The sequence below is a fragment of the Ornithodoros turicata genome, chromosome 8 (genome assembly GCF_037126465.1).
Source record: "Ornithodoros turicata isolate Travis chromosome 8, ASM3712646v1, whole genome shotgun sequence".
Taxonomy (NCBI): domain Eukaryota; kingdom Metazoa; phylum Arthropoda; class Arachnida; order Ixodida; family Argasidae; genus Ornithodoros; species Ornithodoros turicata.
The window spans coordinates 23524742-23541290 of record NC_088208.1 but is presented as its reverse complement, the minus strand read 5'-3'; the positions used below and the strand labels follow the sequence as shown (position 1 = coordinate 23541290).

The window sequence follows — 16549 nt, the reverse complement described above, 5'->3', positions numbered from 1 at the left end:
TGCGACACTCATTTCTCCAGAAATAAAGGATCGCTTCATTAGCTGAGAATGTATTCTCATATTTGTTCCGAAATTAGCTCACTTACGAAGAGCCATTTTATTGAACAAAGTCTCTAAGCAAACAGCAACTCATCTTCCCAGGCATCCAAACTGCCTGCATTCTCAAATAAAATGGAGCCCTGCTGTCTTCTTCACTTCCTTTACTCATAAATTCAGTACCTCATTGCTTCTTGTTCCTTTTTTCTTTTGTGTGTGCGCGTGTGTTATTTTTTTACGAAAAAGTGCGACACTGCCAAGCCTTCCCCGCATTCCCAAATTCACGGGACAGTGAACTCGCATGTACGTAAACAAACAAAACCTTTCTCTCCAGAAAGCTTAAAGGCAGACAAAACAATCATCCCGTCTAAACACAGAAGACGCGGAAAGGATCGTGAAAGAAGCAGCAAACATTTCTCCCTTTTTCATTTCGCAGATGAATGTTTGCAGACGACAGTAGAATGCGAGGATCTCTTCCAGACGAGACATGCCCTCTTTCTGTGTACACAGTGCAAAGTTCGCGAGTCTCGTAGGAAAGCCGTTGTTTACAGAACGGTATCTGCAGCGCGAACTGTTATTACACGAGAGCACATGTGCAGTGTGCACAAGCCTAGCGTTTGAAAAGAGATGAAGCTTATTCTTCGCGCTTTCGTCTGCGATCAGCCGTGAGAGCGGTATGAATGGGCGAAATAGATGTTTCGCACCTTTTGTGTCACTGTAGGTGTGTGTGTCTCATGAAATTGCATAGTCAATACTGAAAAGACGGTCGTGACACGCGGAACAGCTTTCCTCTGAGAACGCTATGCAGGTATTATTGCGGTAGACTTGACTGTGTTGAAAACATTTATAAGCGCAGTTAGCACACTCCGTAATGGTCACTCCTCTCATTTCAGTTAAAAGATGAATTGGCACATCCTTCGGCATTTTACAGGGAAGTCTCAATATTCGTTCGCAGTCTAGGTATCGTCTTCACTAAAATACGTCATCGATTAACCCAGGGTTATATCAGTAGACGTAACACATCTACCTGTAAATAGCACACATGTCTACTCCTACCTGGATGTATTTCGAGGACAGTTTTGTCTTGCCATACATCCACATAACAGAATAATTGCCATTGCGTATGAGTTCGACTCATTCTAAGGAATAACAACACAATCATTAAAGGGGCGGAAAAGCGCAAAAATCTGCCGGGAACGATGCCGTTACCTTGACCGCAACAGAAAGGCGACGAGAGTCATCCGTTTGTCGTTCCTCATTGATAGGCGAAAGAAACCGCAATGTACGCTTTCCATCTATCTCTCTGACAATGCGGAGCGCTCTCTCATTGGTCTCCGCAAACAATTTGTCCAATCATCGCTGGAGATCGTTGGAGGAGACCAATCCGTGGCCTCTCCGCATTGTCGCGCCCCTTGAGATCGAGAGGGAGAGGGAAAGCGCAAATTACGGTTTCCTTCGCTTATAACTCACGAACGACGTAACCGGTTAACCCCGTTCCTTTTGTGCTGGTGTCAAAGTAACGAAACCTTTCACTTGGCGATGAGAAATTTTCGCACTTGAGTGTCCCTTTAAGGATATAAAAAGTTTGTCCTCAATTCGCTTTACGAGTTTCGCTCTCGCCCAGTTTCATGTGGGCTGCACACTCAACAGATTTTGTAAAAAAACTTAGGAAAGTCTCTCTGTGCACTACAAATAGACCGGCGTAGCCCTAACACTCCTAAAACATAACTTCACCACAGAGCACGCTGAAGGCCAACCACACTCTAAAAACGGAACTTTTTATCATATTCACTGATTATGCATACTCAATTATCCATCCAAATTGCCGCCAAAATAAGGCGTACGCCCTCCTGTCTCTTTGAATTAGAAGCGAAAACCCATCATTCCTTGCAACGGTTGGCGCACAGTGTGCAATGCGGTGAAGTTCTGTTTTTAGAGTGTGGACTGTGCAGAATGATATTGAACTCGTTGTCAATCCATTATCGCTTCTGATTTGTGGAAAGCGCGGAAACACGTCTTTTTGTGACAGTTGGGGAAAATTTATGTGTCACAAAAAAGGCGTACGCCTCCCGTTCTCAACAAATCAAAAGAAAGAACGACTTCATTCGGTACGATGGTTGACTACACTCTTAAAAATGAGTTTCACCACATAGCACGCTTCTTGCAAACCATCATCCCGAATGACAACGTTCTCACCCCTCATTTGTTGAAAACGGGAGGAGGAGCCTATTGTTTCATTATGCACGTGCATAGTGTACTATAATGGTACGAAAACACTCTGAATGGCTGTTCGTTCCGACCGTGTCATACGGTGAAGTTATGTTCTTACGTCTCACCAGTTTTATAGCAGTGATCGTCCTGCAACTTAACCTTCGACCGTCATCAATTCGACATATATCATATCATATCATATCATCTAACCTCATCCTGCACTCTTAAAAATGAGTTTCACCACATAGCACGCTCCTAGCCAACCATCATCCCGAATGACAAGTTATCGCCCCTGATTTTGTTGAAAACGGGAGGCGGAGCCTATTTTGGCCATTATGCACGTGCATAATGAATACAAAATAGGCTCCGCCTTCCGGGAGGCGGACCATTATGCACGTGCATAATAAATACAAAATGGCTCCGCTTCCCGTTTTCAGGAAATCAGTGGCGAGAGCGTTGTCATTCGGGATGATGATTGGCTAGGAGTGTGCTATGTGGTGAAACTCATTTTTAAGAGTGTGGCTACAGTCATGACGTTGCTCACATAAGTGAGGCCAACACCGGTCTCGTCACCACCACCATCAGCACCACACTCTTAAAACATAGCTTCACCGCATAGCACGCTCCTAGCCACCAATCATACCAAATAACATCGTATATCCCCAAGTTTATTGAAAACAGTAGGCGTACGCCTCTCTGTGACACCTATACAGCTACACTCTTAAAAATGAACTTTACCGCATAGCACGCTCCTAGCCAACCATCATCTCAAATGATATCGTTATCTGCCCTGATTTGTTGAAAACGGGGGGCGTACGCCTTTTTTGTGACAATTATGAACAGCATAAGTGTCACAGAAAAGGCGTACGCCCCCCCCCCCCGTTTTCAACAAATCAGGGCAGATAACGATATCATTTGAGATGATGGTTGGCTAGGAGCGTGCTATGTGGTGAAGTTCATTTTTAAGAGTGTATGTGAATTGCAACAAAAGGGGCGTACGCTCCGCGCTTTCCACAAATCAGAAGTGAAAACAGTATCATTCTGTCCAATGATCAACAGCCTTGAACGTGTTGCGTGGTAAAGTCCCGTGTTAAGAGTGCTGTATCGAAGACGATACGCATTTTCTGTAACAATTTACGGATACGCATAGTGCTGCGAAAATTGCGCCCTTCGTCCTACAGCAAATCAGGAGGCAGAGCGATATCATAATGAACACTAGTTGACCTATAGCGTGTGGTGATGCGGCTTAGTTCTGCTTTTAGGGTGTACCTTTACGCTGCGCTTTCGTTTCGAAGCACAGCAGCGGACACCACAGGTGATACGTTTCACAAGCGTCCAATTCATCACAACGTCTACGTATCCCCATCCATGTACACGTGCGACAGTGAGCACTCAACGTCACGTCTTTTCGTGCTCTTCGAATCACGAGAAACATCTACCGGCTCAACCAGCGCCACCTACAGGGTGTATTTAGGAGAAGTTACACATTTCGACTGAGTCGTAAAAATACCAGATAACGCCTCTCGCGCTTCAAACTTTGCAGACTGATAGTCATTCGCCTGAAGTTGTATTCATTTTTTTTTTTTTTTTTCAAATGCTATCACTTTGTCGAAAAAAAGTTAGGTTCAAGGCAAATTCTCACCTCATGTATTTCCTATGGCCTACCTATACTGCCTGCGAACCGCCATTTTTTTTCCCTCTGTGTGCTTCACGTTCACGTCACCACGTATAGGTGGCGCTGCCGGGAGACGAAGCAAAACCAACACCTACGGAACAACCAACAATCAGATGGACCAGACGCAGGGTTTCGAGGCAGCGCCACCTATATACGTGGTGATGTGAACGTGAGGCAGACAGAGGAAAAAATGGCGGTTTGCGCGCGGTATAGGCCATAGGAAATGCATGGGATGAGAATTTGCTTTCCTTCTAACTTTTTTTCTACAAACTGATAGATAGCATTTGAATAAAATATGGATAAAACTTCAGGCAAGTGTCTGCAAAGTTTGTAGCGCCAGAAATGTCATTCTCTATTTTTACGACGCGATCAAAGTGTGTAACCTTTGCTAAATTTACCCTGTAGATACAGAAGGCCTGCTTATTTCCTCCTCTCCCTCCTTCGCCACGTTCAACGTATAGAGTCAGAATTTGTCTGCTGTCTGCGATTCGCCGTTTCTGCGAATTCAAGAACTGGCAAATGGTTGCAGCTGACTTGGAAGCTGTAGACCTGAATCTGCAGACAAAGAGCGCAACACCCTTTCCAGAAGATCAGTCTGGAGAAATATATGGGACCATTTCGCGCTTTATTTTAATGTTTTCCAATTTAGCAGGCGGGGACGTTCAGTCAGTACTCGCAGACGACGGTAGTTCGTCTCCATGTCTATACCACCACTTAAAGCACGTTTGTGATTGGCTACCGCCATTGACTCTTAGGTGTTACGTCACGTCGACGGGTAAGCAGACTTTCTGTATCAAGGTGGCGTTGGCTCAGCCACGAGATATTCCTTAGCAGACGACAGTGTTGATAGTGTCGTCTGCAATGTGCGCTGTACGCTGCTTCCTACACTCCGCCACCGTGCGAATGCTCAACATGAGACGCGGCGGAACTTCTGCCCCGTGAGCAGTTTTTTTTTTTTTTTTTCGTTTTTGTTTTTGCCTTTTCCTTCACAGAATATTCCGTGGGGATGTCCCGCGCGTGAATACATGCTATCTTCAAACTTCTTTTCTGTTCCAGTATATCTGTGTTATGTACACACAAACGCTGTGATTCATATATCCGTCTTGAGGACTGCGACGCTTCAGCTTTTGCCGATGCAGCTCGGTTGGTTGCGCCTGGGAGACACGCTGACGCTTCGTGCTCTTTGTAACATGCTTAGATGTCGGACACTCTTCGATAGTACTTTTAAAGCAGAACCTCAGCACCTAACACGTTACTAGCCAACCATAATCTGTAATGACAGAATTTCTCTCTCCTGATTTGTTGAAAACGAGATGCGCACACCTTACTGTGACACTTATGCAGTGTCACAAAAGGCGTACACACGCGCTTTGAACAAATCAGGAAGGTTAACGGAGCTGTGCTGGGCAGTGGCTGGCCTCCAGTGTGTTGTGCGGTGAAGTTCTTTTAAGAGTGTCGTATAGTCAAAAGCTGCAGTTCGTTTTTGCGGACCTATGGGGAAAAAATGAAACAAAGGACACCAGTGCTCGGTATATCTTACCTGTCGTTTCGTTGCGTGTAGAAACGCTCTAGAAGATCTCTTCCGCTGCACGAGAAATACATCAATCCGTACCGTATGATATTCCAGTGAATACAATTTCTCATCCCCAAGTGTCACAGATAACTTGAAAACGAACATTTTCCTTTGGGTGATTACGCGCTCCTACACGGAAAAGCAGTCCGGCAACACTGGGCTCCACCTCACTGGTATTCCTCGTGTATACCTCGTGTACGGCTTTCTGTAGGTTTTGCTTTTACCGCTGGCGAAGATTTTAGAACGAAATCGAGGAAGAAGGTGACTGGTCATCCATCTGACACGCAGAAAGTTACAAAGCGCGTGCCCGAAAAACAGCCCGTGACCCACTACCCACGCCACGAGTCTACCAGTGACGTCACGTATGGTGCAGGAGGTAGGAGAGGGAACCGTAAGAAGTTTCGGTTTCGTTTTGAGCTTCCCAGCTCTTTTGGCAACTGACGAGTTTGGCAACCCCCAAAACCAACTTTATTTCTCATTTCGGAAGGATATGTATCGAACTTATTTACACAAACATTCATAATAGCTTCAGATTGTCCCGGCGTCTCCCTTTAAGGCAAACGAAAAAAAAAAAAAGGACTGGGAATTTAAAAGGGAACACTATCCATTCGTCAATATGAAATACGCGGCCAAAACGAGAGTTTATGAAGCAAGGTGAACAGAGGGCGCCACCAACTTCCGCTGGCGATCAATACGGTGTCCCCGGAGATCATTTTCCACACATGGAGGACAGCGCCTCACAAAACCCGTGTTCTCGATCCAATTTTCCAGTCTGGTTCGACTATGTGTGCTTTCACGTGAGTGTGCATGCCTAACACAAATCTACCACCCTCGTACTGCCCTGAATGTCTGAAACTTTCTCGAATCGAAAGTGCTCGAAGTGTATATTTGTCCTGCCCTTAGCCCGCCCGTTCGCTTCCAGTAAATATTTAATACAGGTTGCCTCTGTTGGTATGGTGCATTCGAGTGCTTTTCTGTGTGCGCCCTGTAGACTATTGTAAAATATCAGTGTTCCGGTTAAGTGTGTTGCTTGAATGCGAAACGGGAATTGAAGCGATGGTCGTTTGACCTATACACAGATCCCGCTGTGCAAAGTCAGGGCGTTAACTAGACCTCGCGACCTTTTCACGCTCACAACGGAGGTATTGGAGGGGAAACGTCAAACAGCTACCGGAACCTTTTCTGTTAACTGTTCTCGTTAATAGTTTCCAAAAACTGTTTTGATTTGCTCTGTAGCAGAACGAATTTTTTCAATTTATTTGTGGGCTTTTATTGTGAAGTTGGATGCCGTAGACTAGCGTTTTTCAGTCGGGGTTCCTCGAGCGTTGTCCTGAGAAGTAACGCGGAGAGGGTGCTGTTCAGCACTCGCGACTCTGGCTTGGCCACCAAACAAGGCTCGCTCTAAGACAGCCTTGTTGACCGTGCTCGAGGTTTACCGTTGGCATTGGAATTGGCATCGAGATCACAGGACCAGGTTGCCGCGGCTAAAGGTCACAGACGAACCTCCGTTTACAAACCTGTGACCTCATGAGAAGACCGGTTCGAGATTATATTTTGCTGTGGTGGGCAAGAAGCGTTCGCGTCCGCTGATAGGCCGAAACGGCTGGTAAGGTTAATACGTACCCACCAGCATGCTTTGCGCGGCGGTGAAACGTCATCGATGACGTAGAACTGCAGGTCGTCTATTGCAAAGAGTAGAGCCAACCGCTGTCGTCTTCATCGGTTGGCTTAACCGAAACTCAACCCGGCAATGTCTCCGCATCGCGCTTCTGCTTTTCTCTTGTGTTTCGAAGGACTTACAAGCACTTGGAAAATCGGAGCTACTTCGGAGAAACTTCGGATCTGCTCTCCTGTCTGCGTGGTCTTGGGATTTACAAGCATCAGTGTGGCAACCCACACAGGGCGTCATCTGCGGGAAAGTATTATGGAGCAGTTGAATGGATCCAGCGAACTTCAAGTGACATCTTGCGACGAAACAATAAACAATTAAATAGAAGAAAAAATTCGCTACTTTTACGAGGTGGTGCTGGCACGATCGTAGGTTCCCTCGAATAACACAAACTGAGAACCATTGCTGTAGGCGAAAAAAAGAAAAGGTGTCCCTTCTTCTTCTTCTTCTAACTGGATGGTATCTGGTGCGCACCCTTCATACAGCAGTTCACGGCATTATGCGCTCCTAGCCAGTCACCATTCCGAATGACATCGTACTCTTCCCTGTTTTGTTGAAAATGGGAGGCGTAGGCCTTTTCTTGTGACACTTATGTAGCTACGCTCTAAAAACAGAGCTTCACCGCGTAACATGCTCCTAGCCAACCATCATCCTGAATGACAACGTTCTCTCCCTTGATTTTACAAAAACTGGGGGCGTACGCCATTTTTCTGGTATTATGCAGTTCATAATTGCCACAAAAATGGCGCACGCCCCATTTTTCAGCAAATCAGGGGAACGAACGATGTCGCTCGGGAGGATGGTTGACTAGGAGCGTGCTATGCGGTGAAGCTCTGTTTTTAGACGCTTTCAGACATATGTCGGCATAGTTCCTTTAGAAGCCGGCCCAGGACGTACATTCCCCCAAGGCGTCAGCTGTGACATTGCCCACCTCTGTGAGGCCGACAACGGCGAGCCCTTTCACCAGCACCACCACCACCACCACCATCACAATCACCACCACCTCTGTTTTTATAGAGTGTGTGTGTAATAGTCACAAAAAAGCGTAAGCCACACCCTTTCCACAAAACAGGAGTGATAACGATATCATTCTGCGCTGTGGTTAGCGTTCAGCGTGTTAAGTGGTGAAGTTTCCTGTAAGAGTGTACAAAGCATGTTTCGACGCAGAGTATACAAGGACAAGGCATCCTTCCTTGAGTTTGAGGAAGTACCCTAAGACGCGTAAGTGTAGTGCAACATCGACCTGCAGGGCAATTTCGGTTGCAATTTAATAATATTACTGACCAATAACGCTTTTAACTAATTATTATTTTGATTTATTATTGTAACTAACTATTCTCTCTCTTTTTTTTCCCTTCCCGACAGGACTGGGCCAACATGAGACTGAAGTTGAATGTGACCGCCCCTGAAGAGAAATGCCTATTGCAAAGGTATGGCATATTAGAACACGCATTCCACTTCAGCGGCTATCGACAGATTTATGCTTTCACGCTGCCTATACTTAGCTGATGTCACCTGGGTGACAAGCATGCTAGCGCTTTCGCTGTGTGTTCGACTGTTGAGCAATGCGGAAACAGTTAACATATACGAACACGCTTGATGAACACGCTTTATGTCCTGCAGATATCCTGTGAGCCAGAGCTATGAAGACCGGTTGAGATCGTACCGTGGTCTCTCCACTCGGAAGACAACCCCCAAGAACCTGCTGTAAGTTTCTTACTACATATACATCTGTGTCTTTGGTTGCTTCGGCGTACGTAAAAGCTCGAATCACTATTCAGCAACATAAGTTAGCAAATATGCGAAAGATATTGACGAGTTCCACGCGCGGCAGTATCGCCATCGCTATCAACGTGACCGCGCGATTCCACTAGTGTATTTGCACGGTATGACGAGCTCCTCTTGTTCTGATATAACATCATTCGTTCTCCAGCGTCTCATCTCAGAGGTAACTGGGCCTTTACAGTAGACCACTGCGCATCCGCAATTTTAGACCCGAATCCGACCTACCCGCGCGGGCCCTGCCCGACGGCTGCATGCCTAGTCTGGGTACGACCCCAGCCCAAAGAATTCTGTTTCACGACCCAAGCCCTGTCTGATCCCTGCCTTCCTTTGATTTACTCGCCTGGGCCCGGCCCAAGCCCAATGGATTCTAGGTTTCTCGGTCCAAGCCCGGCCCGAGCCGGAAAGGCTTATAGGCCACCCGGCCCGGCCCAGTGTAACAGACTGTAAAATTTGACCGATGGCTAACTAACAGAGTGGGACACGCAGGCTCGAGCACGACCTAGGCCCTGCAATGTGCGGGCCTTGGCTCGGCCCGGGCCCATGATGGTCAAACCCGAACCCATTATGGTCAAACCCGAGCCCAGCCCAGGCCCACAAAACGAAGGCCCGGCTGGCCTGGCCGGGCTCGGGTTTCCGGGTAAGCTCAAAGTTTCGGGTAAGTCCGTGCAGTGCCCTTGTTGACCTGCATTGTTGCGTACACTGCGACGGATCCAAAGATATTGATGAAGTACCATATTCGTTGAAAGAATGATCCTGGTCGGTGAGGTACCGCCGTATAGTAAAGTAGGTAGCTTGGAGCGGAGTAGAGTAGAGTGTCGTTGATACTGAGCAGTATATGCCTGCTGTATCGGCGGGAAGTTGCTCAAACGAGAGAAAAAAAGAGTCGTCGGTGTTTGCAAGTTGAGAGAGCGAAAAAGATAAGAGAACTGCTAATTGATAAAATTGCGTAGAAACAGGCAAACTTGTGGATGAACTTCATAACGGCAAACCTGAGCTGGGCAAAAACACATATAGGCACATGCTGTGTTGTGTCGTCTGTGTGTTCTTGCCCCGCTCAGGTTTGCCGTTATGGAGAACTGCTAATTATTTCCGCGAGAAAGACTACTTTTTCTTGCAATATTTGTTTCTGGAAATGCCAAGACGTTGTAGGGATTAGAGATTGGGAACAATTTTAGCGTTATATATCAAAGCTGTTGTGACACCTTGACAGATGAGGTTCATTGTATCGTGCAGGCAGCCATTGTACTATTCGCAAGCGTAGTGAGAAGAAAAAATTATCCTTCTACGCGTCATGGTTAGCGTGGTGGGTCGACAAACCCTCGAACAAACATCCTCTCTCAAAATTATGACGTCAGAACAGTGAGAGCCTACTGAAATAGGAACCCAGTGACACGGGAGACAAAGACGGCGCAAGAGGACAATTAATCAGAAAAATCTGAGAAATGGTCTTGTGTCGCCCTTTTTGGGTCGTGTCTCTGGGATCCTATTTCAGTAGGTCCGCGCCCTTTCCGTCCTCCCGATCGAAGGCCTCCGCCATTCCCATTGGTTTCCGAAAGCACGTGACCTCTCCCGCGGTCGTTTCACTGGCGGGGATGCCTTCCGCGATGTCGGAGCCGTTCAGCGAGTTTGTAGAAAACTTTGTTGCGAAGCTCTGCCATCACCTTCATAAGAGTGAGATCAGGTCGATTATTCCAGAAGAGTGAAATTTAGTGTCATGCATGCCAAATAAGTACTTGAAAGAGACCTTTCACATTTATTCGGTTCATTAGACGTATACATACATTGTGGCGTGGGAGCGGGGGGGGGGGGGGGGGGAGACCTCGCCTCTCTGAAGGCTGTTATTGACTTCACAGCTGTTTCTTGACATTGACACTATTTCGCCACCTTCGATGGTAACGTCAATATCTGTCTTCTGGCACAGCTCTCCTTGGCATCCAGAAGACGACTACAGTCCTCCACCCCTCTCAGCAGTATGCGACGAGACATGGACAACCGATACAGCCGGCTTGCGGGCTATGTCCTTGTCGTCACCTGAACCGGACCTGTCCGACTACGAAGACACCAGTCCGCTCTTGGCAACCAAACCTTTCATCGGTGACGAGTCTTACGATTCATGTTCTGACAACTCTTCAGCATCTGGTAACGGTGACTCCGAGGACGACTCGCTCTTCTCCGACTGTTCGTCGGATATGAGCCACGGAGAGGGTCTTCTAGGCAACGGTCGTCTCAGCGGTACACTCGACGCAGCCAACCTGGACAATAACAACTTCCTCGATCCCCTGGCGACGTCCCGTACCACGGACTACTCTCCGCACTCTTTCACGGATACATTCCACGGTGAATTTGTTCAGAGTGCCCAGTGTGCTCTGACGCCGTCGCAGTTCGCGAACGTGTTGTCCCTTAATGTCGGACCCTCCCCTACCGATGCGAACGACTTGAGTCCGATGAGTGACGGCAGTTCCATGTCGTTGTCGCAATGTGAAATTCCGCCGACAGACATCATGAACGACTACTCGTTCCGGCGTTGCTTGCTCAGCGGGCTAGATAAGAGCAGCAAGACCGATGCTAACCTTAAGCAGAAGCAGGAAGAGAAGATATTAAATACCAGCTCGGAAGGGATTAGACCGAAGAACATGGCGTTGGAGTGCTTCTTGCAGAAGAACAACCCCTTTCTCCAAGACGTCCTTGAGCAATGCTCGCTGCCGGACCTTCTTCCTCCACTCAAGATCATGGAAGATGGCGAGGAAAAGGACGCTATCGATGACGTCATTAATCGTGGATCTAAAGAGGCGATCGACTTGCAGAATGTGTCCAAGAAAATGAGCACGCTTCTGGAGTTGTCTCCCGCCAGGAAGCCTGCCGACTTCGCCACTGTCCCCGGGAATGCTGACACTGCGAACCTTAACGAGAACGCTGTTCTAAGCCTGTTGATGCCCCCCGCAAGTGACACTTCGGAACTGCCCGCTGAACCGATGGCCGATGAGACCTCTGCTGGTGACGTGACGCCGGAAGTGACGCCGGAGGAGCAGGACGAGGACCGTGTAGCCAGGATCTTCGACAAGGCAGAACTCACTCGTGAAGCGACTGCGTCTGCAGCGTCGTTGCTGAACTTCACGCCGGAGAAAGTTCGTCGCAGTGGTGGTGGATCGCGTCCTTTTCAAGCCAGGAGGTTCGCATCTCCCGTGCGTTGTGGGGACTTCGATGTGTACAGCATCGAGTCCACCATGCCTACCATTGATTGGGTCGCAATGGAGAAGCACCTGTCGCGGGCGGCAAAGGAAGCAGATTGGCTGGCAAGGGTGAGTAAAATCGGAAGACTTCTGCCTTTAATTAAACGAGGTCTCAGTGCCATAGGCACGGCTTTCGGACAGGTACATCGCAGAACGTAAGCATACACAGATAGTAGTTGAACCAAAGGGATTAAGGGCGATGGGGATGTTCTATCATAATCCAGCATGGTTGCCTTCGCCCGCCTCGGGGTTTGCGTCGGTGGTGGAAATGAACCCCTTCTCTTGCACACAAAATGTAATCTCCAGCTACGAAGATTATGATTATTTTGATACAGGAGTAGGATGGGTCGTTTTAGGATAGGTCGCGCGTTTCTATTACGTCCCTATGATGCTACCGCGGAATCCAATGGGAGTGGGAATCCCCATAGCAATTCTAGGTCAATATACGTCGTGGTATGTGTTTTTGTGCCTACATCACGTGACCCATAACGATCTTGAACTCTGCGCTCCAAATGTCAAACTGAACGCCAGCATCATGTCACGAAGTGTCATACGTTGTGTGCGTGTTGAGAAAACAAAAACCTATTAAAGGGGCACTACAGTGTAAAAATTTCTCGAAAGAAACCACAATTTGCGTTTTCCCTCTCCTTCTCAAGGAGACCGATAATGCGGAGCGGGCTCTCGTTGGCCTCCTCTCACTATTTTTTGTAATCACCGCGGGATATCGTTTGTGGAGACATGAGAACAACTGACGAAGTCTGCAAAACAAGCTCATCATCTATGACGTCACTTCTGCTGGCAGCGATCCATTATGTGGTGACGTCCCGAGTCGGCTGCCTCATGTGAGACATTATAATGCTACACATGGTAGCATGACGGGAACGATCCGTCCTGTAGTTCGCAGTACTACAGTACCACTAGAGGATTTAATGCAACGTTAGCTATGGGATGCATGGTTTAAAGGGAGACTTTACAAGAATTGGAAAAAAAATTAGGTGAGCATCATACCGAACTCGGATCGCCACCGAATTTCACATTCGCATTCATTTTGTGTGAGTAATTCGTAAAGGATGACAATACCAAACCGAAACCAAAATGCAAAGCGCACAGCGGTTCGCCGGGAGGAAGATACTGTGACGTCACCCAGCATTGTCGTCTGCTACGAAGCTTGCATTCGTCCATGCCGGATGACGTAAGCAATGTTGCTTTCAGCGCCCTCTTGCTTCACACAGGGGAAGCGCTCACTTCGTAATAATTCGTTCGAATAAAATATGCGCACTTTGGTAACGCGATATTTCGTATGTACGTTCCTGACACCCCAAAGGTCACTGCTATGTCACAATCTTTGTGGCGATTTTGTTGAGGAGTTCCACTGTAAGGTAACCCCATCGAACGCTTCCCATTTCGATGTGTTCGAATCTAGAACAAATGGGCTTTTTTTTTTAATCTCAGAAGCGCTTGTATCACAACAACGCATTACAAATCAGCTTCACGGCGCTTCGAAACAGCATTTGCGCTGCACATTGTAAGATCATGGACATCGCATACAAGTCCGAAGACTCGAATGCAATGTACGGAAAAAATATGAGGAATAATGCCTCGTATTATACCTTCTTCCCTTCCGTGCTTGCCTTCCGAGGAGGCATAGCAACGTACCATTTGGTGGGCTGCACCTCATTTAGGGTTGTGCTTCGGGCTGAGTTATCCTCGGAATGCCGTGCAACGCAAGCAAGGGAAATAGCGCCAAATTTCTTACATCCTCAGGTATTAGATACTCTTCTAGCAGTCGTCATTGATTGATTGATGGCGGTTGAAGACAAGGCACCAGCAGCAGTGGTCTTCGGATGACTACTTGTTCTTCCGAACGCTCGAAAGAGTAGTCAGCAGAATGTCACTGGCCGTTTTCGGCAAATTCCGGGTCCTTCTCAAGCAACGACCAACATGGGCACTGTCGTACTTCTACACACAGACTGAGCAGCAGTGTCTGGCAGCGGCCCAACTCGGAAGTTAGAAGACCCCTTCTTTTTTCGTACAGGATCACTCAGTCGCCTCCTCGCTTTCCCTCTCGCATTCTCTTCCAATGGGCCGTTTCTTTCGACGTGTATTTGAACCGTGTTCCTTGCACCAAGGTTTATCATACGCGCTCCTGTTTTTAGACTGAATGGTGCTACAAGGCCTGCACGAGGGTCCTTTCTGTGTGCAAGAGATGGACGATGGAATAGCACAGAACGTCCTTTGAGATCAGAGAATTTCTATGGCGACGGCGGCGGCATCAAACGTGTTTGCGTCGCCGCTGTTTGAGATCTACCACAACGAGGTATAACATGCTGCTAGCATTACGTATAGTGCCAAAATGAGCATGGAAGCTCTTGCATGGATGTGCTTACATGGATGTGTGCAGTGTGGTAGTCTTGTGACTCGCTTGCTAATGAATGGGAGGAAGATCGCCAGCGATTGGGTGACAGCCCGTTATGAGCGAATCCTCAGGTTGGGACCAGTCATTTATCCAGACTCCCCCCTAATACCCCCCACACCCCCAAATTCTGGGAGGCACCGCCTAAAATTTTGCGAGGTTACGAAATATTTATTCTTATTTCGTGTTAGCGCCGCGAAGCAACTGTGGCTATACGCAATATTTCGTCGAAGACCATAAAAGACATGAGAGTCTCCTTCATGTTGTGACGTCACCCCTCCCCTCCCCCTACGGACCCTAGCACACCGCCAGGACAAAATTCTGGGTAAACCCGCTGGGTTGAGCTAATTGTTTGCGCTATAGAGGTCAAATCTATGGAGCATGGCTGTATCCGGTTGGCTTGTGTTCGGTGGTGGCCTTGCTCATCCTTGGGAATGGCTGTCTTGGTAGCATGTATAGATTAGACTTAGTTTGTTGTGAGACTGACTGAAGATGTTGAGTGATTTCAAGATTAGAGTTGTGTTCGACCGTACCATTACGTGTAAACTACAAAATTTCATCCAGCTGCGTAATGCAAGAGACAAAAATGGCATAATCACATTTAGTTTCGGTTTCCGATTTCCCGGTGACGTAAGCATGCGCTACTGCTTCCTGGCGGACGTCATATACGTTCTCGACCGAGTCAAAGGCGATCGAGGACTGTTCTGAAACTTCGCAAGAAAGCAATTAGTACGTTTCGTATCGTATCGGTGGCGTGATTGCTCGGTGGAACAGAAACAGGAAATTGCTTACACCCACATCACGGCCATGAAAGCACTGACTTTGAAACTGTTGTGAGTGGTTGGCTACGAATTCGGTTGAAATATCTTAGCATCACAAGGAAAGTTGTGGCAGCATCTATTTGGCGTTGGTTTGGCTTTGGGGTGTCGCTTTGAACAGAACCATAGAGCACGCATGTACCTGGCTCTGATGAACGAAAATCAAGTCCGAAATTTTTCTGCGGTCGCAGACTGCGGTTTTGTCAAACTTCTTCGGTACGACGACAAAAAAGAAAAGAAAACAGAAGAACGGGATTCTTTCCCTCTCTGCTTTAAACTATACCCTCATCAGCAGTGTCCGGACACAAAAGTCTATGGAAATGACTGAGGACATTGTTGTCACAGTGTGTACTTTGCGGTTAAAGTCCACTGTTCGAAAGAAGTAGGTCTTGCTTCTGCACATGAAGCTGAATATATCGACCTAAAAAGGGCGTCGAGACGGTGGAAATAAGTTGCTTGGCTGAGGCAGTTTAGACTGCCGACTGAACTCCCCCATGCAAAGGAGATCAGACGTTACCTGGCCAGCTGCAGCCACAGCTGTCACAGTAGTTGTAACCTCAGTACAGTGATGCATTGGTCATGCATCCTTCAAGGACAAGCCCAAGCAGCACAACATATTGGCCCAATACTGGACCAATATTGGCAATACTGACACACTGTTGGTCCGATATTGGGCCGACATTGCCAATATTGGTTCAATCTTGGTCCAATATTGGGCCGACATTGGGCCGACATTGCCAATATTGGTCCAATATTGGGACAAGATGTTGTTGAGCTTGGGAGGGCTACGTAAACGCAGTCGCTGCAATCGTGGTGTCTTCACTGCCGTGTGCTGGTGCCGTCACCGATGGCCAAGGAAACGTACTCATCAGGGGTGACAGCGACCAAAAAAGATGCCAGGGAAAGTTGCCCGCGTCAATTGTAGATGCTTGCCAAAAATGTTCTCGAGTAGCTACTGTGTACCAGAGACCAGCTCCCGTGGCGTGGGGGTTAGGATGATCGCTTTCCACGCCGAGACTGGGAGGTGACACACGGGTTTGAATCCTGTCACTGGCTGCGCTGTTTGGGGTTTTCCCTGGGCTTTCCGAAGACTTTCCAGACGAATGTCGACACAGTTCCCCCTGAAGTCGGCCCTGGAC

At 47.7% G+C, this 16549-nt stretch overlaps 1 protein-coding gene across 7 annotated transcripts in view; it reads left to right on the top strand.

Moving 5' to 3' along the window:
- The window catches only part of LOC135366729 (schwannomin-interacting protein 1-like), a 176982-nt gene that overhangs the window by 145969 nt on the left and 14464 nt on the right, over positions 1-16549 (top strand). For 6 of the 7 annotated variants that reach the window (XM_064599573.1, XM_064599575.1, XM_064599574.1 and 3 more), the window contains 3 exons: positions 8530-8594; positions 8788-8871; positions 10871-12248. In XM_064599573.1, coding sequence (XP_064455643.1) covers positions 8530-8594; positions 8788-8871; positions 10871-12248 — 1527 coding nt within the window. Of the gene's footprint in view, positions 1-8529; positions 8595-8787; positions 8872-9022; positions 9113-10870; positions 12249-16549 lie in introns of those variants that run through there. The other variant, XM_064599579.1, reaches the window with a different exon arrangement.